General features: G+C 35.5%; 1 protein-coding gene across 3 annotated transcripts; it reads left to right on the top strand.

The window, feature by feature from the left end:
• The first annotated feature begins 15 nt into the window (after positions 1-15).
• On the top strand, positions 16-18,703 carry CUTC (cutC copper transporter). Of its 3 annotated transcripts, none has more exons than XM_019724874.3 (9): positions 16-222; positions 3,093-3,164; positions 4,054-4,113; positions 7,643-7,852; positions 8,500-8,535; positions 10,872-11,005; positions 14,028-14,055; positions 17,307-17,412; positions 18,194-18,703. In XM_019724874.3, exons 1-9 carry the CDS (start codon positions 162-164, stop codon positions 18,306-18,308), a joined length of 822 nt encoding a protein of 273 aa, XP_019580433.1. In that variant the 5' UTR covers positions 16-161; the 3' UTR covers positions 18,309-18,703. The 3 variants fall into 3 exon arrangements, with proteins under 3 accessions (XP_019580433.1, XP_074195330.1, XP_019580434.1); XM_074339229.2 differs by having other exon boundaries at positions 35-169; XM_019724875.3 differs by lacking the exon at positions 16-222 and adding an exon at positions 329-475.
• The last annotated feature ends 1,515 nt before the right edge of the window (positions 18,704-20,218 follow it).

The raw sequence follows: 20,218 nt of genomic DNA, 5'->3' as shown, positions 1-20,218 counted from the left end.
CTGCGCTAGGGACTCGGCTTTCGCGAGGGCTGCTGGGGCGTGGATGTCGGGGACGCGCAGGAGCGCGCTCAGCAGTGAGGATGAGCTTTTCTGGTCGCGCGCGACGGATCCGGGACTCTTGAGTAGAAACCGAAGACGCGCGAGGAAGGAACGTGTGGAGCATGATGAGGCAGGCGGGCTCCTCGAAGCGGAAACGGGCGCGGATACCGTCTGGGAAGGCCGGTGCGGAAGGGGGCGGGGAGGGGGCGGTCGGTAGACCTCACTCCCACGGATGGGCCGGCGGGGGTTCTGGCCGGTGGGTTAATTGCGATTTCCTGCTAAACCCCCTGCGCGGCACGTTCTGTCGTTCCTGCTTTAAACACGTGGAAACGGGGGCGCGGGCGAGCTGCACGTAACTAGAGTGTCGGGACTCGGGAGCCTGAAGTGTGGGTTTGGATCCTGGCGCCATCACGTATCGTCGTGCGACTGTGTTCAAGTTGGTTAAACTTTTCTCAGCCTCTCCTTTCCCCGTGGCCACACGAGGATCCCAGTACCCACCTCATGGCATCGCTGTGGTAGTGAAATGTCGAGTGCTGAGCACAATGCCTAACCTGTGGTGCCTGCTCAATAACCTGTAGCTGCTACAGCGGGGGTGGGAATTGTTCCAAAAGCCACACAGCCTGTGGTGCCACAAGTCCCCAGTTCTTCCCTGTCGCGCCAGGATAGGATGGTATGGCAGGAGTTAAAGAATTTGGCAGATCCCTCGTCGGTAAACTCGGCTCCTCCAAACGATCGGTCCTCAAGCGTTTTGGTCTCAGGACCCCTTTACCCTCTTAAAAATCATTAAGAATCTCAAAGACCTTTTATTTATATAGGTTAAATCTATTGATATGGACTGTATTAAAAATTAAAACAAATTTTTAAAGTATTTATTAATTAACTGGAAAGTAACGTAATAAGCCCATTACATGTTAACGCAAATAACATTTTTTACGAAAAATAACTATTTTCCTCAACAAAATAGAATAGTGCCAATGTTTTCTATTTTTGCAGATCTCTTTAATAATTGGCTTAATGGAATTCTCATACTTGTATTCTCATACTTGTTTCTGTATTCACTGTGACATACCGTGTTTCCCCAAAAATAAGACCTAGCCGGACCATCAGCTCTAATGTGTCTTTTGAAGCAAAACTTAATGTAAGACCTGGTCTTATTTTAGTGTAATTACTATAAGACTGGATGTAATATAAGACCGGGTCTTATGTAATATTATATAAGACCAGGTCTAATATAATACAATATAATATAAGACCGGGTCTAATATAATACCTGGTCTTATATTAATTTTTGCTCCAAAAGACTCATTAGAGCTGATGGCTCGGCTAGGTCTTATTTTCTGGGCAACACGGTATCAGGTAAACTGCACTTGTGAGAATGAGAGTGAAAAAGACAAAGTCTTATTATAAAAATAATTTTCACTGCGCAGACTCTGAAAGGATCTAAGAGGCCCTCAGAGCTAACTAGCCTGCCACATGTTGAGAACTACTGCTCCCAACAAATGTCTTGATTCCTACAAATAACTTCTTTCTTAGGACAACTGCCTTACCCTTCCTTCTGTAGCCTTGTGTGTGCATCCCCACCCACTCCTAGCCAAGGCCCTTTCTTGCATGAGACAAATGGTACCCCTGCAGCATTGTCCAGTTAGATTGACCTGACAGCTGGTATGGGTGGCTATTAGGAAACTCATGGAATTAATGCAGCATTGTTGGTTAAGAGCATGGAATGGCACTTAACTCTTTCACAGTTTGAGACTGATAGTCTTATTTTAAATAAATAAGACAGTTGCAGTTTGATGTTAGATGATTTTTGTTTTTCAAATTAAAAATTGTTTTTTAAAAAACTGATAAAAGCAATATTGGGTAGGAAAAAAAATCAAGCAATATAGAACAGTAAAAAGAAGAGATTAAAAGTCATTCCACACCCCAGCACCTAGTTGTAATCCGTATTAGTATGTGGTGAACATCGTTTCAGATATTGCATGAATTAATGCATTCAATATTCTTAATTTTAAAAAAAATAGGTGCTTAACTTACAGAAAAAACTCAAAACTCACACCAATTTTTTTACATGACTTTTTATGGATGTAATTATTCAGCCTTTAGTAAATCTTTGCCTGACTGTTATGTACCTTGGTCGACACTGGTTGCTGTCAGTATTTTTCACATAAAAAGCTTATTTAGGAGCTTTACGTCAAGTAAGAGTCATCAGACACCTATCTACATAAGTAATAATAAGAAATAGAAAATTAGTGTTTTGAAGAGATACAATTAGTGTTTTTAAAGAGGAACATATAACTTATAAAGAGTTACATGAGTTCAAAAAAGGGAAATACAATTTCCTACTTTGGGAGAACGGAAACATGGAAATGTGATTTGATATGAATCTGGCAGAGTTTAGCATTCAAAGATGGAGCTGAGGACGTTGTGGGTTGAGATGGCATAAGCAAGAACAGAGATGGGGATTAGAACTGGAGGCATATAGAGAAAATAATGTGTAGTTAATCGATGAAACATACTTTTTACACACTTAGTGGGTAGTATCCACTTCGCATGAATTATCTCTAGCCTCATTACTCTGAGGTAGGTACTAAAACCTACACTGTTTTATAGAAGACATAGGTTAAGTGACTTGTCCAGAATCATGCAAGTAAGTGGCGGGGCCAGGATTTGAAGTCTGTCCCTGCTCTTGAACATACATTCCTTATAAGAAAGTTGAAGCATACTCTGCAGGCATTGAGAAGCATTGAAAGAATCTTGCCTGGAATGTGGTGATGAGGTCTGTTTTAGGAAGGTTAATTTGGCATTCAGTGTACTCGGGTATTTTTCTCAGTATAATTTCTTATACATATGTCTATTATTTCACAGTCCAGAAACATCAGTTTAATAATTAATGTGGTATTTTATTGCATTCACTATTTATTAGCCCTAGTGTTCTAGTCTACTTCCCTATTACTGAACATTTGGATTTTAACAGCAAAATGTAAAATGTTTGTGGTAGGTTGATCTGGATTGGTAGTACCGTCATGCAATTGCATTGTTTTTCGTGTATTTAGGAGCAGCAAATGGATTTCTCATGGAAGTGTGTGTGGATTCAGTGGAATCAGCTATAAATGCAGAAAGAGGAGGTAAGAGAAATTAGAGAATGAACGGCAATTGACAGTCCTTGTAAGAGTCTGATAATGAATCCTGTGAACTGACCTTGGGAGCCTTTGTGATCTGGAAGGATTCTAGTAATCCTTTTGAAAACAACCAACCAACTAGAAAACCTACTAGAAAATTATGATCTAGTCTTACTCCCTTAGTAGGTCACATTTTGAATCAAGTGTCCACAATAGTGCTTACTCACCAACTTCCATTTTTTTATAGAATTTAGCAAAGATTTAATTTTTTTCAAACCATTTATTTAAAGATGATTGTAGAGATTTGTTGGCATTTTCATCATTAGAACTTCTGTCATTATCTTTTTTTTAACATTATTTTTACCTCGAGGCTTCTTTTGCACTCTGAACCTGTGGGCCGTAGTCTGCTGAGAAGTTTCCTAATCTGTATTCTTACCTTCCTCCCCCATCGCTAGATTATTTTGAAGCAAATTCCAGACATCATATTATTTCATCCTCAAATATTTCAGTATGTATCTCTAAAAGGACTCTTAAAAAACAAACAAACAAACAAACAAAATGACAATATCACTAACATATCTTAAAAAATAGTAATTTCTTAACATCAAAAATACCCAGTTAGTTTTCAGATTTCTGCTGTTAGCTTGTACTGTTTTATTTTGCAGTTCTTTGAATCAAAATCCAATGGAAGGAGAACTGACTCTGGGTGATGAACATACAATGGGATTTATAGATGATGTAATACAGAATTGTACACCTGAAATCTATGTAATTTTACTAACAATTGTCACCCCAATAAATTAAAAAAAAATAAAAATCCAAACATTTCATTTGTTTGATATGTGTTTTAAATTTTTAAAAATTTATTGTGCTGAACAATGCTTTTTTATCACAGGTGCCGGTCGGATTGAATTATGTTCTGGTTTATTGGAAGGAGGAACCACACCCAGCATGGGTAAGTGTCCATTTTTGGGATTGCCTAGAGACAATTGATAATCTGTTTCATTGGGATCCTTTACTAATGTTACTAACATGTTGACTATGCTATGGATATTGTATCAGTTAGGAATGCTTCTGGTTGTAAATAAATTTATCTGTCAAGGATGTGATCAAATAGATGTTTTTTTCCTCATCAAAAAATTGAGATAGGTAGTTGTTGTTAGTATTGGTTCAGTTGCTGTGCAGTAATATCAAGGACCAGGGTTTTCTTACAATTTTTCCATTTTGGCATCCTCAGTTTTAATGACTTTTGTCTTCATTTCTATCCTCCTGGTCTTTGCCGTTGTCATATGTTTTACTCCTACATGTGTTAAAAACTTCACACTCCCTTTTATTATTATTTACTATTATTATTTCCACTAAGGCATTTTATTTGCACATAGGTTTTACATCCCTAGAAAAGAAATCTCAGGATTTTCCCTCCCCTGTGTTTTTATCTTTCTTCTTTGTGGTTTATGATGTCCGCTGAGATTATCACTATGGTGAAACCAAACTGACAGGACAGAAGCAGGTTATTCTGCCATTTTTCTAGATTTTTGAGTCACACATCAAATCTGGGGATGATCACTTCACACTTGTTTAACCTGCCCATGAAGTTCACACCAATTCTTGCAGCTCTATGAATGATTTTTGTTTAAAGAGTCAGTTATCTTTTAAAGAGATTGTAATAATAAGAAAACAATCACATATTTACCCATGTATAGTTACCATTTCTGGGACTCTTAATTCCTTTGTGTAGATCTATATTTCCATCTGGTTTTATTTTCCTTCTTCTTGAAGTAATTCTTTTATAATAACATTTTTTGTAGTACAAGTGTGCTGGTGAAGAATTCTTTTCAGCTTTTGTATGTCTGAAAACATCTTCATTTTTGAAAGATATTTTTGCTGAGTATACTATTCTAGGTTGATAGTTTTTTTCTTTTTGTAGTTTTAGAATGTTTTTCCACTGTCATCTTGCTTGTATTATATTTTATACCAAATCTGTTATCATCCATACCTATGTTCTTTTCTGTGTAATGTGTCTCTTTTCTCTGGTAGCTATTAAGATTTTGTTTATTCTTGATTTTGAGCAATTTTGTTATGATGTATTTGAGTGTAGTTTTCTACATTTTTCTTAGACCTATGCATTTATACTTTTTATCAGGTTTGGAGAATTTTCAGCATTTAATGTCCTCTATTCCCTCCTTCAGAGACTTCAATTATACTTACATCTGAATATTCTATTCTCGGTTCACTGTTTGAATATATTTGTTCTACAATTCACTGATGAATTGCCTTTTTTTAAAATCTCCTTTTTCTGTGTTTCATTTTGCATAAATTTTATTGCTTTGTTTTTAAGTTTAGTAATCTTTTCTCTGCAATGTCTAATTACTGTTAATCCTACCTAGTTCATTTTTTATCTCACACAGTGTCGTTTTCATCTCTTCAGTCTGTTGTTATATCTCCCATGTAGCTTCTTAACTTTCCTGAACATATGGAAAAAATTATAACTATTTTAATGACTTGACTCCTAATTCTAACATCTGTATCAGTGTAGGTTGGTTTCATTTGAGTGCTTTATCTCCTCATGATGTATCTTATTTTCCTGATAGTTTTTTTTATTGAATGCAAGACATGAATTTACTTTGTCACATACTAGATATTTCTGTATTCCTGTAAATATTATTGAGCAGTTGGGTTGCTTGGCAACAGTTTGTTCCTTTTGGGTCTAGCTTTTAAAATTTGTTAAGCAGGTCTGGAACAGTGGTCAGTCTATAGCTAATTATTCCCTACTATTGAGGCAAGACCCTTCTGTGTACTTTACCCAGTGCTCCATGAATCTTAAAGTTTTCCTATCTGGCTGGTGGAAATTGGTGTTATTCCTGACCTGGTATGAAGGATAGGCATTATGTCCTGTAATCCTTTTCAGTGGATCTTTCCTGTCTTTGCATAGTTCCCTTGCATGCATGCACTGATCAGTATTCAGCTGAATATTAGAAGGGAGTTCTCTGCAGATCTCCAGAGTTTTCTTTCTGGCCTCCCTGGCACTCTCTTCTGTGAACTCTAACCTGGACTTTCAGCTTTGTCCCCTCAACTCAGAGAATTCTCTGGCCTCCACCTAGGTTCTTTCTCCCTATGCTGTGGCTTGGAAAACTTTCAAGGTAGTAATCTGGGTCAGTTATAGAGCTCACCTTGTTTGTTTCCCATCTTTCAGGCATCATTGTCCTTTGTTGCTTGACATCCGGTGTCTTATAAACCATTGTTTCACATATTTTGTCTGGGTTTATTTGTTGTTATTAGGTGGAAGGGTGAATTCAATCTCTGTTATTCTTGGTCAAAAGCAGAAGTCCTTATATGAAATTTTGACTCCTATATGTTATTCTGAGGTTGAGGATAGCATTATTTAGTATAAAAGGTTTATATATGCAGTAGCCCTTTGGAATCTTCTCCCTAAAGGAGGGTATTCCCTAACCACCCTAGGAAATCCTTAGAACATATATGTAAATTTGAGTGCAATCTGTTTTTAGCAGTCATGTTTCATTGCTTGGTATTGGGCATATTGGTAACCCACGCATAATTGGAGTTCTTTTAGCAAGGAAAAAGAAGTAAATTAATATTGGTTAACACTTATGGTATTTGCCATAGATCTTAAATTATTGAGGGTTTCTGAGCTAGCCACAAATTGTGCTATATTTAAGTACTTTTATTCATAGATTTCTGCATAAAATCACAAATAAGTAGAACTTTGCTCCCTTTTACATATCTCTTTCAAAAAAGGGCTTTGCTAAATGTCTTTGTCTTTTAAAGGATCATAAACTTCAGCACTATGTAATTATCACTATAGTAGGTTTTAAATAGAGCTGTAACCAATTAGAAAGGAGAAACCAAATATTAGGGAATACACTGGTGGAACATTGAACCTGGTAGTTATTACATTTTCAAATGTCACATACCAGTAAAAGGATTTTTGTTGAGTCAACTGACAAATGCTTTTAATGTGCAGACAGTCTGTACAGTTAGCCCAAATTTGTGTTTGCACTGTCAGTATGGCAAATGAGTGAAAAAAATGTTAATGCACTAGTGCATTTTTTATTTTTTATTCAGCTTGTACCAGGCTGAAAAACCTCAATTTATGTTCCTGACAGAGGGGATTTTTTTTTTTTTTTTTTTTTTTTTTTTTATGTCTACATTCTAATAAACTGTTGGAAGACTTAAAAAAAACCCCAAAACCAAATGCAGGACCTTCCTTCTATTTTCTAAATTGCTCTCCTTTTAGCTTTGATTTTCTTATGATTTTCTTATTATTTAACTTCTACCCTATACACTTTTTTCTTAGTGTCCTCCTTCCTTTTAGGTCCACTTTTCTCTGGTTTCTTCAGTCAACTCTTCTATATTTTGTAGAAGTGATACATAAGAGCAAATGTAAAAGACCAGTTATTTGATTGACTTCCTTGAGCTTTTCGCTCACGTCTGCATTTTAATTAGTCTGCTTCCTGTTCCTGTAGGTATCCTTCAAGTAGTGAAGCAGTGTGTCCACATCCCAGTTTTTGTGATGATTCGGCCACGCGGAGGTGATTTTTTATATTCAGATCGTGAAGTTGAGGTGATGAAGGCCGACATTGGTCTTGCCAAACTTTATGGTGCTGATGGTTTGGTATTTGGGGCATTGACTGAAGATGGACACATTGACAAAGAGCTGTGCATGTCCCTTATGGGTAAGAATTTGTCTCTGAGACCAAAAAGCCTCTAATGATGATTGCGTTTAATATTCCTGATGTAGAAAAACGCTATCACAAAACTGACTTTTCAGTCACACCTGCAGGCACTTCCACTAACCTGTTTTAAACAGTAGTTGTTTAGATGACTGGGTAGGGGGTATGTGTGGCATAGCCTTCCTGACTCTCCTCAGTTGCCATAGATCAGATGCCACTACTGTCCCTGTAGGGTTTAAGGGAAGTTTATCTTGATTCCTTTAATTATTGCACCAAAAACCACAAAAGCTATTGCATTTCATGAGGGTGGGGAAATGTGGAGAGGATAGAAGCAAACAATCTGTATTATTAACCCAAAGTATTTCTTGAAGATTCTCGGAGGAGTAAGTAATTGACGTAATGCTGCCCTTATAGTTGCCAGATTGTATAATTTTTAGTTGGTGTCTCTAAGGAGTGGATGACCATTTTTTTAAATATGAAAATCAGAGATGGGAACACAGGACTTTTGAGACTGCCATTTTATTATTTTAGTTCACTGTCTTCACTCTGGAGAGGAAGGTATAACAACACAGTCCCGTATAACATGGAGAATGCTATATAATCAGTGATGATCTCCTCATTTACGTTGTTATGTGACTTTCTTTTTATAGCTCTTTGCCGTCCTCTGCCAGTCACTTTCCACCGAGGTAAGTCATTTCCGTTTTAGAAGTTTTCTTGAATGGTGTCAGTGTTTTAATTTCACCAAATGCCACAACTGTTTTTTTTGTTTCGTTTTGTTTTTTTTTAACACAATTCTGTAGTGTCACAGCATTACCAATTGGTTTGTTGATACTGCTCTTGTCACTAACAGTTGTAAATTTAGAAATGCACAATTTCTAGAATATATGAAGCCTCAGTTGGGGAAAGTTGTTAAAAATAGGTGGTGATAGTGGTGGAATATAATAGAGCGAGAGAGTAAGCACTACCTGCAAGTGCATGTACTTGTCACAGCATTTCAAGCAAGAATCCTGAGATTCATTTTTATTAGATTGTTTTAGGTCATATGCAGTTCCAAAAAGAATAAATCACTGTGGCCTGTGAAATGAACTTTACTACTTGGCTTAAGCTAGACAGTCCATACCTAGAGCTACAAGTGAGGTCAACTTTCCCAGAAGAATAAAAGATTCATGGGCAGAGAGGAGGTGGATATCTGAAGAAGAATTGGATACTGTTAGGGAGGAGGAAAGAAGAAATAGATGCTGGATAGTCAGTGAACAGATAGACGTTCACTGTAGTGCACAAAATTGCTTTACATTATTGATAGCTTATCTATACCAGAATTTCTAAAAAGTACATGATAATTTCATTAAAAAACTACATCTTATCTATAAATTCAGGTAGTTCTAATTTCCATACACTTTTGCCAAGCGTTGGTAAAATGAAGAAACGTGTTGATTTTGACTTCAGTGGGCATTGCTATTTATTGCACATGAAAACAAGGAAGTCTTCAGTCTTTTTTTTTCCTTTGACTTGATGGTATGCTTGAAAAATTGTTGAGTGTTTTTCTGACTTTTTGAGTAAGCATTCAAAGATTAGGATAAGAGTGGACACCAGCGCTTGAATCCATTTATATAAATTAAAGATAAAGCATTTATTACCTTTTTTTTTAATGGATAATAAATACTACCAGAAAATGTTTTGTTGACTTTATGGTAATGCCCATAAACTGGTAATATAAAAGATGTTAGATGTCTTGAAAATCAAAATCTTGAGGATAGCCAACAAAAAACATTTTTAAATATGAAAAGTAACTTAAATTAGTAAACACTTATGTGAAAAAAATTTAGTTAAAATTTGACATGCTAAATAATTCAAAATAAACCCATCATATTGAATGTATATTTTGTTCTTAAACTAAGAAAATCATTTTAAATTTCTGTTCTTTTCCTTTGCAATCACAAAACTGACTTTTCAGTCACATCTGCAGGTACTTATGCTAACCTGTTTTGTATAAGTTTATTAAACTATTCAATAAATTTAACAAAAATATTTTCATGTTTTCAAGATTTTGTTTTGGCCTGGGTTACACATTTTTTTCACTTAGGTATTTAATGAGATAATGTGACATTGTAATCCCTGATGAGAAGGTGCTGCCACCAAAAAAGGAAAATCCTCTGTAGTAGACTTAGCTGCCTCCATACACTACAGGGTGAAAGGAAGGGTCTAACACTGAATCCACTATAGGTTAGAACTTCCGGATCACGTAGCAGGGCTGAGAACCAAAGCAGTAGCTTTTCTGTTTGAAATTCCTAGTGCCACTTTCCTCTATGAGGAAGAGAGAAGTCTCTTAGAAAGTAGCATGGAATTGAAACCTCATGTAGCCTGTTGTAAACAACAGTCCTTATACTATCAGCCTGTAAGTATGTGGGCAAAATAAATTAGTAGAAAATACTAGTTATTAACGAGATTGTGAACCAAGGCCTTTTGTAGAACTGGTGAGTGTAATGTTTGTCCAGTTTGTCTGAAGCCTTAGAGCAGACTTTCCTAAAATGAGTCACTTGCCTATCATATTTACAATTTTATCATATCTGAGTGCTACCTGTCCAAATTTATTTAATACTTTTCTTAAAATCTTATTTTAAATTCAAGAAACTTTTACAACTAATGAAAAATGGGAAGTTTTCACTTCTAATCTGCATTTAAGTAAATGCACCAATTCAAATGTGTACCATCTAAAATAATTATCTCTATCACCAGTGGTGTGCAGACTGGTGTGCTCATAAACTGGCTCTTGGGGGAAAAAAGAGCCCTATTTGTAGCATTTGTTGATTTCTGTGGTTTAGATCCTTCCACCTTGATTGATTTCAAGTTGCCAATGGATGAACAATCATGCTTGCAAAATTCCTGCATATTTAACAATTGGTTCTTGCAAGCCAGTACAAGACAGGTCCAGCAGATCAATGTGTATACTACATTTTGGAAAGATTTTGTTAGAGATATCTGTTAGACATATCTGTTCAAAACTCAGTTTTATTTATTTCAGCCTTTGACATGGTTCGTGATCCAATGGCAGCTCTAGAGACTCTCTTAACTTTGGGATTTGAACGAGTATTGACCAGTGGATGTGACAGTTCTGCACTAGAAGGGCTGCCTCTCATAAAGCGACTCATAGATCAGGTACACGGTTTCTTTCTTTTCTTCCTAATACTCTGTTGTGGTTACTCCTGATATTCTGTTGGCCAGCTAGGTTATGAAACTAAATATAACCGACTTTGTGGTTACTCTATAGGAAAAGGGAAGTATGCAATAGTATACTTATATAATTCTTATTTCTTTCACATGAGCGTTTTTAGTAACCAAGGCTCTTAAGATCAGATTAAATCACTTTGATAACTTCAGGTGAGTAGCTCTTTCTAAATAATCTAAATAATTTTTTATGGAAGGCCTCCCAAAAAGTGATAGAATTGATCTCCTTAAAGTGTCATTTATCTGTGTTTTATAAAGCTTTCACTTGAAAGAAACAGTTAAATGTTTCATTTTTTTTCCTCCTAAAATTATTTCAGCTTTCTAGATAATATTTTGTTTAATGGCTACATCCTTTAGTACATTTGAGAATACTGAACAGTCTTATTCCACTTGTTTCCTTAACAATTATTAAATTTTATGAGATAGCCCCCTCCCCCTTTTACTGTCTGTTGTTTTGCTTTATTGTTTTTCCATTGTACTTACTGCTAACTGAAATTTTATTATATAAATATACCTGTCTGTCATCTGTCTTCCCTGAACATGTAAGCTCCATGAGAGTAGGGACTTTCTCTTGTTCACCATGTCAGGGAGGAAAAACTTTTTCTTTACCCTCTTAGGTTCAGTATTTTAGGGCCTACAAATTAAACTGACAAAAGACAGATTAGCAAGAAAAAAGCAGGTTTTAATCACGTACAAGTTCTAACAATTAAGTTTGCGAACTCATCCTAGGTGAGTTGCTACATACCTCATTGCTGAATATCACTACGGTCACCTTACAAGTACTCCCCTTGGGAAGCTGTGCACTGACACCAGTGCCTAGTCCACCCTTCAAAGCAATTTTGGAACTCTTTCTGGAATGGCCATTAGAGCTGTTGTCGTATTACCCTTGATGTCCTGAATGTCATCAAAATGTTCAGGAGTGGGTTCTCTGAATAATCTAGAAAATGGCAGTCTACAGATTTTCACAGAATATATACATATAATTTTTTTTTTTTTTTTTTGATAACTTTGGGCTACTTTTCCAAAATGACATGTAACTCAGCTATCATGAAAATTGTTTGCCTTTTCAGTGACAAATGTGCCAGAAGTTAGGGTTTGAGGTCACTTGTGATCATTTTACTGAGTCTGTTACTTAAATATTTGCCTGGAAGTTCTAATTTTGCTCAATGTAGAGCACAATTTGTTGTTGACTCATACTCTACAAAAGAGTTTTTTTAACATCTTGATACTGAAATATGCAACTAAAGCAATTTTGTAGCTGTCACATCATTTTTTCTATAATCACTCTAAGTCTTTTATTGGTCTGTTTCCGTTTTTGCACCAGCAAATCATTCCTTGCCCTCACTTTCTTTTAACTACAAAAATTTGGAATCCTTTTCACAGATGGCTTCTATAATATATCTAGCTCTTTGGAGCTGCTTTAGAATTTGGTGCTTTGCTGCATAAAGACCCTCAACAGGAAATCATATTGAATGCTCACCTTAACTTGACAGTGATAATTTCTTAGAGCTCAGGAAAGTATCTATAAATTATCTTTAAAGTAAGGAGAAAAGTGGTTTATCTCTCTACTCATGACTATCTCTATTCTCTTCCCTACTGTTATTACCTTCCCTTTTCACTGCTTTTATGCTGTCACTACTTTTGACACTTTCTGCTTCTTGTCCCTTTTTTGCAGTTGTTATTTCTGGTGTTAGCCAGTTTTTACTTTATCCCCTTCTTTTGGTTTCTGTTCTCCTCTGTCATCTTGTATCCTCTTTCTTCTTTACCATTCTGCCCCTCTTCTCACATTGGACACAAAACCTCTTATTCTCTTCTCCCCATTTCCTCCTCCCCACACTAAGCCAATCTTTCAGTTTTCTGATTTGTCCTAACTAGACATGATGTAGAAATATTTTTTCAACATTAATTATATTTGTTGAATACACTAGTTGAGTGTTTCATTATTTTATGGGAAAAGAAACTAAATTGTGGGTGGTTCTTGATTGAATTTTTTTCCAGTGTTCAGTAGCACTCAATAGAAGGAAGACTGTCTGGCTAACCTGAGTTGAGTAGAATGTAGGCTGGGTGCACACACAGGCTGAACAGAGGCAAATGACTTGGAACTGTGTTGGGTTGGCAGGATTGGCTGGTCCGATATGAAAAACTTCTCTCGGAATCCACATGTGAAAAAATTCAATTTGTGTATAATGTACAGATTTTATTCTACAAATTAGTGAGCCTAATCTAATACGTAATTTTTATTCTGTCATTGTTACCTACCTGTTACTACTAGTTCCAGTAAGTATGCATTTGTAATAGGATGATTTCCTTTTGACTTTCAGTGGTATATCACCAAAATTTATTTAGGAAATGTGATCAATATTGGCATAAAAATAAGGAAATTTCAGTTATCTGTCTACTAGGAATATCATAAATTAAGTCAATTCACATAGTTTAGTTTTATTACTTAAAACTCAGTTAAATGGACCTATGTTTTTGTTTAATTGGCATAATAAGCTAGGGGATTTAGTTGAGGATACAAAATTTGAGTAGATTTTCCCTCCAGTAATTTACAGTTAATGCCATGTACTTTCTTTTCTGCTGAAATCTTGTTTAAATTCACTACTTACATCCCATCGCATACCAAGAACTCAGATTAGTGTTGTTTTTCAGTAATGGCTTTTCTTAAGATGGCGTGCTTATTCAGTATTTATATTATAGTTTCCTATTCTTTGTGTTCATAACAGTACACGTCTTCAAAGTAATACAATAAAACAATCTTTCTGGATAGAAAAAGTAACTATGCTGAACAACTTACCCAGGATCCCAAAAAAATAGAAAATATCTATTGAAAATTAAACACTAGTAGTAATTTTTAAAATTTAATATACTTATGTTTCTGTTCTCACTGCTTTATTATACCATTTAAGAGACAGATATTAAAATTTACTTGTTTATTTTTTTCTTTTTTCAGGCAAAAGGCAGAATTGTGGTAATGCCAGGTATTTATTTATCTATCCACTCACTAGTATAACACCAAACTGTAGTGGAGGAAAAGCAAAGGAGGCAGGGCAGTGTGGAAGAAAGTATTAGGACATGGTGTTTGGGGAGAGAATATATAGTTAGATTAAAATGTTTAAGATTGGGACATCTCTGCCAGAATTTAAAACTTTAAATAAGGAGAACATTCCAGCAGGGATTAGCTCACAGAAGAGCAGATGAAGAAGTAGATTGGAACTGGGCTTTCTCCATGTTTGCTCTCCCATAGTGCAGAATTTTATGAATGTGGATGTTCATTTCTGGTAAAGCATACCAAGGCTCATGCTGCTACACTGTGTGAGGGCCGAATGTCCAAGTTGTTAACAAGGAGTAAGCGAACGTTTAGGTAATACCTGTGAATAAATATAATGAAAATCTCCGATCACCAGATTCTTCCCTATCCCCAGAAAAATTGGATCATATACTCCTGATGATAACAATTAGATCAATTAAGTGCATAATAGCTCATTAGAAATGAACAATTTTTAAAGAACTAGATAAGGCGACCTAAAATCAGAGGGAGATACATATAAGGGCCATCTTAATATTTTTTTATTCTCACAAACATTTAAAAAGGTAGAAAATAGCATATACTCATTCTATACATTTAACATTTTGCCATATTTGTCTCATTTTTTTTTATCCTGAGGTATTTTAAAGTTAAAGGCTTGACATTTTATTTTTATGCATGTTTAAAAAAATAAGGGCATTTTACTATAACCACAATACCATTATCACATCTATCAAAATAGATACTAATTTTTTAATACCATCTACTCCATGACTAATCTCCTCTCTCTAGTTGTCTCAGAATGTTTTTTTATAGCTGATATGTTTAAAGCAGTATCCCATCAGAAAATAAGTATTGCACTTGTTTGTGATTTTAACATTTTTTAATATAGAAGTTTTCCTTTCTCTTGCTTTTAAGAAAATGACATTTAAAAAGTTTGGACCACTTACCCTGTCAAATGTCTTACTTTGTGGATTTATCAAATTGTTTCCTTTTGATAATGTTTAGCTTGTATTTCCTAGCCTCTGTATTTCCTGTAAACTGGTAGGTAGATCATAAAGCTTGATTAGATTCTGGTTAATTCTTTTTGGTAAGAATACTTCTTGGGTGAGTCTGTATATATCATATTAGGTTGGTGCAAAAGTAAGTGCGGTTTAAAAGGTTAAAAATAATTGCAAAAACCACAGTTACTTTTGCACCAACCTAATATCATAAGGCATACAGTGTCTGTTGTATCACTAACCAGTGATGCCAATACTGACCAGGGGTCAAAATGGTGAGAGCCAGATAAAGGCCAACTCTTAAGAGGCCAGATAGAGGGATAGTCAGAAATTTAGGAAAGCTTTGGCCTGTTCCAAGTCCCTGATACATTAGCAGATAGAAAGCATATGTTATCTGTCTAATTGAGACCCTTTATAGATTAATCAGGGAATATTCAAGAGATTTAACTGAGTCTGTTGCATTTCCATTTAAAACTAAATGTATTTAGTCTTGACAACTAATAGCCAGACTTACACAATTGTTAATAAGATTTCCTTTGATTATTATGTAATTATTAAGTTATCTGCTATGTGCAAAGCATTACTTGCGATGCAGAGTTACACAAGAAACTACTCCTCAACAGGCTTAGGTGAGAAATTGTTATATATGAAAATTTTTGTGATTATTTAACAAACCTTACCAAGTAAATGATAATTATATGCCAGGTTCTGGGGTGGATGTGAAAACACAGAAATAACTATGAAGTAATCTTTTTAATTGAGGACCTCATAGAATAGATCTATAAACAGATTATTATAATTTCATGTAAATAAGTACCAATGAGTAAAAATTCCTGGGTAAGTCAACCTGAATGCCTAATGAGTTATTCATCATTGGGAACTTTAAAGATCATAGTATTTTCCCTCTAGGGACTTTCAAAATGAAGTTTACAATATATTTAGGTTCCAGTTTCTTCATGTTTAAAGAGATGATGTTGAATTAGTTGTCCTCTCAGGTTCCAACTGTAAAGATGTGTTAGTCTGTGTTTTGGAAAATGTATTAACTGTGTCCTAAAGTTGCTGATAACTGAGCAACATGGTTTCAGTAGCCAGATATTTTGTTATTTTTTTAGAAGGAAATAACGTATTTGTCCTTTAATTTTTACAACAAGCTCGTGGGGTAGGCAGTTATCCCTCTTTTACTGGTGAAAAAAATTGAGTAATTTTATCTAAGATCCATAGCTGTGAAGAGCTACAGGGGTGAAGCCAGAATTCCAATCTAAATCTGACTTCTCGGTCTGTGTTCTTTCTACTTCTTAGGGCTCAATAATGTTACTATACCACTAAGAAAAGAAAAACAAAAATTAATGAGTCGGAAGGAATGTGTAAAGTCAGGTTACTTCAGCAACTTGAATAGCTTGAGATACAAAGTACATATTTTATCAGTCACTAAAAACTATTTCTTGAATACTATATATTAGGAGAGGATATAAAGATGAGTAAACTAATTTTATATTTATAATCTAGTATCAGTTAGGGATATGATTCTTTATAAATATTTAAGAGATTGTTCATCATAAAGTACTTGATTGTGCAGTTTTAATAAAGTAGATATTCTTTCAATTCTGCAGAATAATTATATTTTATTCAATTATTCTACAGAATAATTGATATTCTGTGAAATGAAACAAAAAGTTGACATTATAATGAATAAACTGTATAACACTTTGCATTATTCCCATTTCCAATGTTGTCAGTGTGGTGTTTGAATGCTGTGCCAGAGAGACTGGGAGATTCTGTCTTTCATGCACATCTCTGAGGATGTGCTTTTGAAGCTTTGCCCTCAAGCCTATCCTGCTTTTGTTTTAATTTGATTTTTCTTTAATTGAAGGGAAGTCAGTGATAGAAGAGCACTCGATTTTCCTTGCCCTAGAGTAATCTTTTTAGATTTAAAGTCAGTAATGTATAACATTGTTATATAAATCAATGGACATAGAAAATTCCATCATAGGTTCTATGACCTTATCAGTTGTTTTCCAGAATCTGTAGTTACATCTTATCCTTCTTTTCTAATCTCATTCTAGCTTAGTAGGGAAAGAATAATTCTTGAATTAATGAGAAATTTCAGTATGGGGGTTCAAGGTAGAGCAAGCAGTCATTATTATTCATTAAATTTTATGCCAAATTCTGTTCTACTTGATGTATTCCTTTTTTTTTCCAACAGGGGGTGGTATAACAGACAGAAATCTACAAAGGGTCCTTGAGGGTTCGGGTGCCACAGAATTCCACTGTTCTGCTCGGTCTGCTAGAGATTCAGGAATGAAGTTCCGGTAAAAAATGTATTTGACTTATACAAGAAGGGCTGACATTAATTTTAACTGCCCCAAATAGGAAAACTCAGTTAATGGCATGATAAATGAATGGAATGTCGTGATTAGTATGTAAGTAGTGCAGTTATTTTTGCACTTTTCAACTGCAAAGTCGTTCTTATCTTGCTTTAATTAAACAGGCTCTTCTGAATGTAGATGAACCATTGTATCAGTGAGTCGTTGCTGAACTTAGACCAGTTAATAATAAACTCTAATTCGGCAGCTACGCTTCAGAGGAGTCAGATTTGTATGTGTGCTCATTCACCTGTGTTTTCCTTTAGCAAAGTTAATAACTGTGGTGTGAGGATGGAAGAGTCATAGTCATTTTTATCCCTCCTACCTTTAATACTTTTTCCTCACCTTGCTCTGTGTTTTCGGTTATTTTGAAATTATATCACCATTAAGGAATTGAAACTATTATGGGTTTTTATTATACTTGAGAGAACTCCAATAATTTAATAGTTAGTAGTTGATTATAAGCTGGGGAAGATGAGCTATAAAAGAAGTAAGAGCCTGAGAACTTACATTTCTAGATATAAAATCAATTATACTATCTGGTAGATTTGGTTACTAGATGTTTCAAGTAATTAATTAATAAAAATTACGAAATATGGTAGGTAGCCCAGGGTCCTTGACTTACCCTTGTTCTTCGCCGGGAAATAGCCTGTAAAATGAAGTGCCAGTAGGAGGGCTCATTTAACAACTTAAATAATTATCTGTTCCTTTATTATTTCTATTGCAGAAATTTCTCTGTTGCCATGGGAGCTTCTCTTTCTAGCTCAGAATATTCTCTAAAGGTAACAGATGTGACCCAAGTAAGGACTTTGAATGCTATTGCAAAGAATATTCTGGTGTAGCCAGATCTCTCGGAGACAGATGCATGTCCCAGGATGAAGGCAGAGAGGAGTAATCTACAATTCTCTGTGACACAACTTTAACCTTCTTCTCTGGCCAGGACAGTAACAGTCTTTGTTTTAAGTCTCACATGGCCATGGAGGATGTTTCCAAGAAGAAAACGAACTTGAAACAGAGCTAAATGCCTCCCTTTGCTTAATCTCGCCAGTCATCTCCATCATCATGGTTAAATCTCATCTATGCTTCTTCCTCAGACAGAGGCTTATTAGTCTGTCTTAATTGATAAACTGAGAAAATTCAACTGCAAGGCATGAATTCAAAGTGTGACTTCTGGGTCAGTTTCATAGAAGTATTTTGCTGTTTCGTTTGTAAAATAAAAATTTCCATTCTATTATGATAGAGTCTCTTATTTTTACCCTGAATACAGTCTAGCTGAATATGAAAGGGAAAATTTTTGTTTTGTTTTTTTCCTTCATTTTCTCTTTTTATTGTGTATTCATTGGGTATGTTGCCTTGGGCAAGATGCTAAGGAGACAGAGTAAAATGCTACAGCATAAAAATTCCCAGACTTGGGAAGCAGGATGTAAAAGTAAAAGTGCCCAGGCTTGGTAAAGGCGGAAGTTATCTCTGGTGTTTACCAAGTTTTCTCTACCTCTGTTCCCAGGTAGAGAAATGGCTTGACCATAAGGTTCATCTGACAATTTACAAAGACCAATGGTAAGAATTGTGGAGGTTAGGAAAGTTAATCAGAATAGCTGTTTCTTTCATCTGAGGCTATAGATAGGACAAATGGAGTCTAGTGATGAAAGACGCTTTTCCTATGAGCAGGTCTCAAATGGTGAAGTTCATCACTAGCTTTATCTGTCACTTTCATATTTATAATATCATTTTATACTAACAGCACACTGGTACCAGAACTGTTTTTTTTCTATTTTAGGAGAGTAACTGAAGCGTAATCTAAAGAGTTTACCCTTGGTCAGGAAGCTAGTAATGGAGCCTCTGAATAGCATGCACAGATTTGGGTACTAATTAATGTATATACTAAGAGCCTTGCCTTTATTTAAATGTGTCCCTTCCCTCACCTTTAAATCTTAGTTTCTTTCCTCACTTTTCCAGGTACAGTTTCAATGTAGAATGTTTGCTAAGTAGTTTATAAAAAATGAGAGGCAAACTTTTTTTTATTTTTTTTTATTGGAGAATATTGGGGAACAGTGTGTTTCTCCAGGGCCCATCAGCAGCAAGTCATCCTTCAATCTAGCTGTGGAGGGCGCAGCTCAGCTCCAACTCCAGTCGCTGTTCTCAATCTTTAGTTGCAGGGGGCGCAGCCCACCATCCCATGAGGGAATTGAACCAGCAACCTTGTTGAGCGCTTGCCCTCTAACCAACTGAGCCATCCGGCCACCCCGAGAGGCAAACTATTTAAAAACCAACAATAACCTCAGTGATTTCTTTTCTTGCTTATTCACACTATTACTAAAAGTAGTAAATATTTCAAAAAATACTTTTCATGATTGGCTTTGGACTACTGATGCAGATATGTAAGTATCACACACATGCACACATAATCGTATTTAGCATTTTGGTCTAATCGATTACCCTCCCATGCTTCGACTTCACTATATGATTTTGTAGAGACAAGAGTAGGCCATCTCTATTTTATTATCTGTATTTTATTTAAATAGCTTAGCCTAGGGATCTGGGAAGTGGTGTGAATTGCTCAAAATTTAACAAGTTAACGTTTATGAGACTCAAATGCTAGGCTGCTATCCTCCAATCTTCTGCTTTAAGATGCTTCTGGTATGTGGCTGTGGTATAGAGAGCAATACCCCTGGGCAAATCAGATACAGCTGTCATATCCTGGCTCCCAGTATAAGCATGAGAAAGTTAACTTAATTTTTTGAACTTTAATTTC

This window comes from Rhinolophus sinicus, chromosome 15 (assembly GCF_057876585.1).
Source record: "Rhinolophus sinicus isolate RSI-liver-muscle chromosome 15, RSI-T2T, whole genome shotgun sequence".
Taxonomy (NCBI): domain Eukaryota; kingdom Metazoa; phylum Chordata; class Mammalia; order Chiroptera; family Rhinolophidae; genus Rhinolophus; species Rhinolophus sinicus.
The sequence above is the reverse complement of the archived record's forward strand: the minus strand, read 5'-3'. Positions and strand labels throughout refer to the sequence as shown.

Bases quoted from the DNA above. Each gene is read 5' to 3' on its own strand.
- CUTC (XM_019724874.3), top strand. From the start codon at position 162: ATGATGAGGCAGGCGGGCTCCTCGAAGCGGAAACGGGCGCGGATACCG. The intron at 7,853-8,499 runs GTAAGAATTTGT...TTCTTTTTATAG, and splicing joins GCTGTGCATGTCCCTTATGG to CTCTTTGCCGTCCTCTGCCA. The intron at 14,056-17,306 runs GTATTTATTTAT...TTTTTCCAACAG, and splicing joins CAGAATTGTGGTAATGCCAG to GGGGTGGTATAACAGACAGA.